Source organism: Aquarana catesbeiana, linkage group LG11 (assembly GCF_042186555.1).
Source record: "Aquarana catesbeiana isolate 2022-GZ linkage group LG11, ASM4218655v1, whole genome shotgun sequence".
In the NCBI taxonomy this organism is placed as follows: Eukaryota; Metazoa; Chordata; class Amphibia; order Anura; family Ranidae; genus Aquarana; species Aquarana catesbeiana.
The window spans coordinates 251,403,825-251,411,823 of NC_133334.1; the positions used below are offsets into that span (position 1 = coordinate 251,403,825).

Consider the following 7,999-nt stretch of genomic DNA (forward strand, 5'->3'; position numbering starts at 1 on the left):
GCTCGGTCCCTGGCTTGACACACAAGGCTGCTCTGTAAGCGTCACCTCCGTTGGCTGGGTCCCTGGCTTAATTCCCACTGAAGTTTCCAGATTCTTCACCGTCCCCGGTTGGTGAGAATACTGCTCCGGTACTTGCTTCAGTTACTCACTGTGGTCCCTGGTAATAAGGTGGTTGGTACCTTATTGGCGACAGCTCCCCCTCTACCTCTGACCATGATAGGTTCTCCGGCTGCCAGAACCGTCACTTCTGGTTTGACTGCAAGCCGCAGTCCCAACCCTGCACTGCTCTCTCTTGCTTTTGGATAGGCCCTCAGACAGCCTAGCAGCCAAATGTGCCCGGGACAGGCCCAATCTCCGGCCTAGCAGCTCCGGCAGTACTAAACACGTCCACCCAGACAGCCGTCCAGGTGGCACAGAACAGCGATCACCTGACTCCACCCGAATATATAGGCTCTCCCAGCAGGCCAAGGGATCCAAGAAAACCCCTGCCCATTGGCTGAGATACCCCACATACCCATAACCTGACCTTGCGTTGCCCTTCTCATATCTAGTACCACCAAGCACCCGGCCACCTAGTGATAGAAGAGAAAAGTGCAACAAGGTCAAACTTAGGGAGAAATCAATAGATCTCTAACAATCAACCAGAATAATTATTCCTGGCAAGTAAATTTGTGAGGAGCAACCCTGCCTAAACTCCAGGGTGCTACATTAGTATGGTGCTTTCGACAGCCGATTCCGGTTTTTCGTCAGACAAAAGCTGGATGTGCAGACTATAAAATTTTTGTCAGATGTGAACTCAACATTCGATTTTCGTTTTAATTAGTACGGTTTTCATACGAAAAAAATCGTAAGAGCAAGACTACGCATGCTCAGGAACGAAAGAATATATACAAAACTATTTAACACATTACGTCACTTTTGTTGTACATATCACTTCTGTCATACAAAAATTTTCGTATTGTGAGTAACCTCTTCACTTTCGACATGAGACTAGCATGCAACAAAAAAAATGATGAACGGTCGTCCGAAAATCTGATCGTGTGTACGAGGCTTAAGATAGCTTCGGATCAAATCCATCAGATCTTAAAGGGGTCAAAAGGATCGTTAGTTAAATAAATGACTTGTGTGATGCTGCTAGAGATACCACAATGAATCCAGGTACAAGAAAGGACCACCCGTTGTATACAATCATTTGATTTCCTTCATTTTTTTGCTGATGCAGGGCAAAGCAACAAGTGAAATAGCTGGTACTTCTGAGTATAGAAAGTGTCCATGTGTCTCTCCCTTTCCTCCAATGATGCATTGCTCAATATCTGAGCAGCCAATCTTTAGGCCTGAGTGTTGTCAAATGGGGCAGAAGGAAAGTCTCTAGCCTTGTGTAAGCTCTGACCAGATGAAATTGCAGCTTATATGGTGCTTTTTCACTTTGCTCCAGCAGATGAACAGCAAAGTAGTGAATGCTACTTCCATGGTGCATTCCACCTACACTATATTACTAAAGTATTTGGACGCCTGCCTTCACACGCACATGAACTTTAATGGCATCCCCGTCTTAGTCCGTTGTATTCAATATTGAGTTGGCCCACTCTTTGCAGCTATAACAGCTTCAACTCTTCTGGGAAGGCTGTCCACAAGGTTTAGGAGTGTGTCTATGGGAATGTTTGACCATTCTTCCAGAAGGGCATTTGAGAGGTCAGGCACTGATGTTGGAGGAGAAGGCCTGGCACGCAGTCTCTGCTCTAATTCATCCCAAAGGTGTTCTATCACGTTTAGGTCAGGGCTCTGTGTAGGCCAGTCAAGTTCCTCCAATCCAAACTCGCTCATCCATGTCTTTATGGACCTTGCTTTGTTCACTGGTCCAAATCATTTGGTGGGGTTGTTTTTCAGGGGTTGGGCTTGGCTACTTAGTTCCAGTGAAGGGAACGCTTAAGGCGTCAGCATACCAAGACATTTTGGACAATTTTATGCTCCCAACTTTGCGGGAACAGTTTAAGGGTAGCCCCTTCCTGTTCCAACATGACTGTGCTCCAGTGCACAAAGCAAGGTGCATAAAGACATGGATAAGCGAGTTTGGGGTGGATAAACCTGACTGATTTGCACAGAGTCCTGACCTCAACCCAACAGAACACCTTTGGGATGAATTAGAGTGCAAGCCAGATCTTCTTGTCCAACATCAGTGCCTGCCTGACCTCACAAATACGCTTATGGAAGAATGGCCAAACATTCCCATAGACACACTCCTAAACCTTGTGGACAGTCTTCCCAGAAGAGTTGAAGCTGTTATAGCTGCAAAGGGTGGGCCAACTCAGTATTGAACCCTATGGACTAAGACTGGGATGGCATTAAAGTTCATGTGCATGTAAAGGCCCGGCATGCCAATACTTTTGGCACTATAGTGAAAGTGGTTTCTATTACATTATTAGGTCAGATTTCTTTTTTTCAGTAGTGAAGGATAATTTCTGGTTGGCTGATATGATTATTAAGACCTATGTCGGTAACCTTGATGTCTGTTTTTCTAGCTATGAAGAGTGTGTGGTTCCAGGAAGCTCAGGATCTTACCTCCCCACTGATGAGCCTCCACCGTACTCCTTGGAAGACCCACAACAGCTTCAACATGATCTGACATTCAGCGACAACACTGAAGAGATTGCTCTGAGATTACATGAAAACACAGAAAATAACCTGACTCCCGCTCCTCTGTCTGCTGCTGATCTCCGTGATGATTCGCCAAGTAGAACCACAAGCAAGACAAGCCTACACCTTCCTATTATACCAATGGACATCCAAAAACACATGGCATCACCAACCACTCTAGTTCTATAGGAAACTGCTCAACTCCATCCAAATTGTTTTGTTTTGGTGGGAGTGAGGATGGGTAGGAACCTCTGTCTGGTTTTATCTGTCATCTGTTGGGGAGATTTCACCTCACTTCCTCTCTTGGTGACCACATGGAAACTGAGGAGATCTCCTAGACACCAAAAAAAAAAAAACAGTCAAAAGGTCTTTCCCTTCCCTGCAATACTTTGTTTTATTACTGTGTGCCACGGCTGGAGAGATTTTGCTCACTTTCTGTTTCAGAAAACAGATGTGGGGAAAATCTACCCAAGAGTTATCCCAGAGTATCAGTGTTGTGGGTGGAGCCATCGGTAGAGGAAGCAAGCGGCTGCAGAGGGAGCAGAGCCGCATAAGCCAATGCTTCCTCTATAGCGCCGTCGTCTGTCCCAGGCAGAGTGATAATAAACGCACTACGCCTGGGACAGCAAGATTTTCTATAGCCTGCTGCCTGTAGAAAGTGGTGATTCATGCCGATGCACAAAGTGGATTAAAGGATTAAAAAGGTCAGTTTATGACATCACAGTGTAGCAATGGGCATAATATCAGAGGTCTGCAATGGTTATTAGACCGCTTTCACACTGATCCGCAGGTGCAGCACAGTGCAACCGTAGGTTATCATAGACTTCCATTAGACCCCTTTCACACTGGGTTGTTTTGCAAGCGCTATTGAGCTAAAAATAGCGTCTGCAAACCGACCCGAAACAGCCGCTGCTGTATCTGCAGTGTGACAGCCTTGGGGCTGTCACACTGGAGCGGTGTGCTGGCAGGACGCTGAAAAAAGTCCTGCTAGCAGCATCTTTGGAGCAGTGAAGGAGTATACACTGCTCCTGCCTATTGATATCAATGGGGCACCGCGGCTAAACTGCGGCAAAGCACCTCTGCAGAGGCGCTTTGCGGTGGTTTTTAACCCTTTATCCGCCACTAGCGGAGGGTAAAACCGCCCCCGCTAGCAGCCGCATACTGCCGCTAAAACGACGGTAAAGTGCCGTTAAAATAGCGGCGCTTTACCCCCGACGCACCTCCCGCCCCAGTGTGAAAGGGGCCTAATATCCTGTGGGTTTGGTGCACTTTCAGAAAGTGCACCACATCTGCAAGATATAATAGAAGTCTATGGCAAATGAAAGCTGCAGGTGCACAGGGCTGCTCCCGTGGTGCAGGTAAATTGCAGCGCATCAGTGTGAAAGCAGTCTTATGCCGCGTACACACAACCGGTTTTGCCGTCGCAATAAACTCCGAAGGTTTCTCCGACAGAACTCCGACGGAATTCCATTCAAGCGGTCTTGCCTACACACGGTCAACCCAAAGTCTGATCAAAGGCTGACCGTCCAGAACGCGATGATGTACAACACTTACGATGGGACTAGAAAAAGGAAGTTCAATAGCCAGTAGCCAATAGCTTCCGTCTCATACTTGCTTCACAGCATGCGTTGTTTTTGGTCCGTCGGAACAGCATACAGACGAGCGGTTTTCCCGATAGGAATTGGTTCCATCGGAAATATTTAGAACATGTTCCATTTCTAGGTTTGTCAGAATTTTCGAAAAAAGAAGTCCAATGAGGCATACACACAATCGGAATAGACGATGAAAAGCTTCCGTCTGACTTTTTCTGTCGGACATTCCGCTTGTGTGTACTCGGCTTAAGGCTCCATACACACTGAAGCTCATAAACTGACGTTTTTTGGAGTTTGGCCGTTTTTTTTAACAGCCAATAAACTCCACTCTATGTTATCCTATGTGTCCATGCACACATGGACGTTTTTGAACTTCTATCAGCAGTGGAGTTTATGGGCTGTTTTCTGAACGCCATAAAATCACGTTCAGGAGTAGTTTTTCTGACAAAAAATGCCAAACGCTGATAAACGCCGATAAACGCTCAAAAACGTGGCTCACCAACGTTTAACGTTTTTGATCCATTGAAACGAAATAAAAGAAAAGTAAAAAATGCTAACGCGGAAAAACGCTAAACGCTATTGCAAAAACGTTAAAAAACGTTGAAAGACTCACTGCAAAGCTACTGGCATTTTTATAACCTTACTTTAACGTCTAGTGTGCATGGAGCCTAACGGCTCATGTACACTGCAGCTTAAAAAAAAGCTGTTTTTACAGGCATTTGAGCTTTTATTTCAGCTTGAAGAAGCTTGTGCTTTTTTGTGCTCTTGTGCATGTTTTTATTGAGCTTCTTCAAGCTTCTTTAAGGCTCCATGCCAGGCATGTACTGGCCATTGGGACTACAGGGAGTTTCCCGGTGGGCCGATGGCTCAGTGGGCCTATTTCAGTGACAGTGGACCGCTGCCCCCCTCCAGTCCTCTGTCCCCCCCCCCCCCCGCAGTGCTCACCTCCTCTCCCTGGCTAGTTATGCAGCGCGCCTGAATACAGACATGATGCTCAGGAGTCAACACTTAGAAGCTCATCATACGATCTGGAAGGGGGGCGGCCTCACTTTCCTGCCTAATCTTGTTCCATTGCCAAACTGATTCTTTGCCCCAGGTGAAATAATGTCTAGCTTCCCCACTGATACTGCCTATAAGAGAAATAATTTAGAACGGCTAATAGCTAGTGGGGGGGGGGGGGGGCTTGGGTGGCAAGCCGGCATGGGAGAGACCTGTCAAAGTGGGCCAGTCTGGGTGAAGTCCAGGGCCAAATTTTTGTCCCAGTCCAGCCCTGCTCCATGCACACTGAAGCTCAAAAAACAGCCGGTTTTGGGAGTTTGGGCATTTTTTTTAACAGCCCATAAACTCTCCTCTATGTTATCCTGTGTGTCCATGCACACACGGACGTTTTTGGACGTTTATCAACAGTGGAGTTTATGGGCTGTTTTCTGAACGCCATAAAATTGCATTCATGAGTCGTTTTTCTGACCACAAAAAAGCCAAACGTTCAAAAACATGTCTCACCAGTGTTTTTTAATGTTTTTGATCCATTGATAAAAAAAATGAAAAAAAAAAAAAAACGCTACAAAACGCTGACGCGGAAGAACGCTAAAAAGCGCTAATAAACGTTATTGCAAAAACGTTAAAAAACATTGAAAGACTCACTGCAAAGCTACTGGCGTTTTTCTAACATTATTTTAACGCTCAGAGTGCATGGAGCCTTAAAAGGAAGTAAACCCTGATGGGTTTTTCTTCCTCTTTTGTTCCCTGCAAAGTAAAAGCATTGCACTTACCTGCAAATGAAGCCCGCGATGTCCCTGCTGGTGGCCGCATCCATCTTCGCCCTTCTTCCTTCTGGGGCCCTGGACTCCGGCTCTGTGACTGGCCAGAGCCACGTGACGTCACTCCCGCGCATGTGCGCCGGAGCCGCCACTCACGGCATTTGCTCACAGCGCATGCGCCGATGACATCATTGGCGCACTACAAGGTAAATTTCTCCTAAACAGTGCACATTTAGGAGATATTTACAGTACCTATAGGTAAGCCTTATTCTAGGCTGACCTATAGGTACAAGTTCTAAAAAGGGGTTTACAACCACTTTAAGCTTCTTTGAGCATAAGCGTCTTTTTTTCACAAACCCTCCTAGATAGTATTTTCTTAACCACTGTATAAACAAAACAAAAAGCTGAAACAAACATTTTTGTGCGATTTTCAAGATTCTTTGAGCTTTGTTTCTTTGAGTTTTTTCTGCCTGTAGGATCATATGCCTAAAACGCCTAAAAAAAAGCCATAGTGTGCATGGACACATTGGCTAACATGGAGGGGAGTTCCCAGGCAGAAAAAATAAGAGCTCAAAAGCCTGTAGCAGAAGCTTCTTTGAGCTCCATTGAGTGCAGTGTGCATGAGCCCTTAGCCCTCTTTCACACAATCGGTCTGATCGGGTGTTTACTATGCTTCCATTTATGAATGAACAGGAAGCCGCTCAGCACAGAGCACTTTCCATTCATTCGCTGTCCAGTACAGCTAAGGCCACAGAGAAAGACATGTGTGTTTGAGCTTTGGGGTGCACACCCTAATACAATAGTCTGCGCACACCTTTGCATAGCAGCTAGGTGGTTAGCAGTACATGGTCTGGGTTAGATTTCCTCCTGGGGCACTATCCGCATGTAGTTTATATTTCCTGTGTTTTCGTCAGTATCCTCTTGTTGCTCTTGCATCCTCCCCCTGAAAAAAAAATGGTAAAAGGTTCAATCCCTATCATAGAAAAAATACTTAGCACGGGGGATGCACACTTTAGATCAGTGCCACAGCTTCACATCTGGTTTGACAACAACACATTACACAACTGGCTATTTTGGTAAATCTAGGGGTTGCCAAACAAGTGACAATCTGGCCATACAATCAGCAAAACTATATAATATCCTGACCTAACCAATCAAGTTGTATTCAATCAGGCAGGCACTTGTACTATATACACTATATTGTCAAAAGTATTGGGACACCTGCCTTTACACAAAAGTGAATGTTAATGACATCCCAGTCTTAGTCCGTAGGGTTCAATATTGAGTTGGCCCACCCTTTGCAGCTATAACAGCTTCAACTCTTCTGGGAAGGCTGTCCACAAGGTTTAGGAGTGTGTCTATGGGAATATTTGACCATTCTTCTAGAAGGGCCAGTCAAGTTCCTCCACCCCAAACTCGCTCATCCATGTCTTTATGGACCTTGCTTTGTGCACTGGTCCAAGTCATTTGGTGGAGGGGGGTATTATGGTGTGGTGTTGTTTTTCAGGGGATTGGGCTTGGCCCCTTAGTTCCAGTGAAGGGAACTCTTAAGGCGTTAGCGAACCAAGACATTTTGGACGATTTCATGTTTCCAACTTTGTGGGAACAGTTTGGGGATGGCCCCTTCTTGTGCCAACATGACTGTGCACCAGCGCACACAGCAAGGACCATAAAGACATGGATGAGCGAGTCTGGGGTGGAGGAACCTGACTGGCCTGCACAGAGTCCAGACCTAAACCCGATAGAAAACCTTTGGGTCATCCATGTCTTTATGGACCTTGCTTTGTGCACTGGTCCACATTATTTGGTGGAGGGGGATTGTGGTTTGGGGTTGTTTTTCAGGGGTTGAGCTTGGCCCCTTAGTTCCAGTGAATTGAACTCTTAAGGCATCAGAGTGCCAAGACATTTTGGACAATTTCATGCTCCCAACTTTGTGGGAACAGTTTGGGGTTGGCCCCTTCCTGTTCCAACATGACTGCGCACAAAGCAAGGTCTATAAAGACATGGATGAGC

At 46.0% G+C, this 7,999-nt stretch overlaps 1 protein-coding gene across 4 annotated transcripts in view; it reads left to right on the top strand.

Moving 5' to 3' along the window:
- The window catches only part of BEAN1 (brain expressed associated with NEDD4 1), a 68,545-nt gene extending 61,274 nt beyond the window's left edge, over positions 1-7,271 (top strand). For all 4 annotated transcript variants that reach the window (XM_073605566.1, XM_073605567.1, XM_073605569.1 and 1 more), the window contains one exon: positions 2,520-7,271. In XM_073605566.1, the coding sequence (XP_073461667.1) occupies positions 2,520-2,823 (304 nt within the window). In that variant the 3' untranslated portion in view covers positions 2,824-7,271. The remainder of the gene's footprint in view (positions 1-2,519) is intronic.
- Positions 7,272-7,999: the final 728 nt, after the last annotated feature.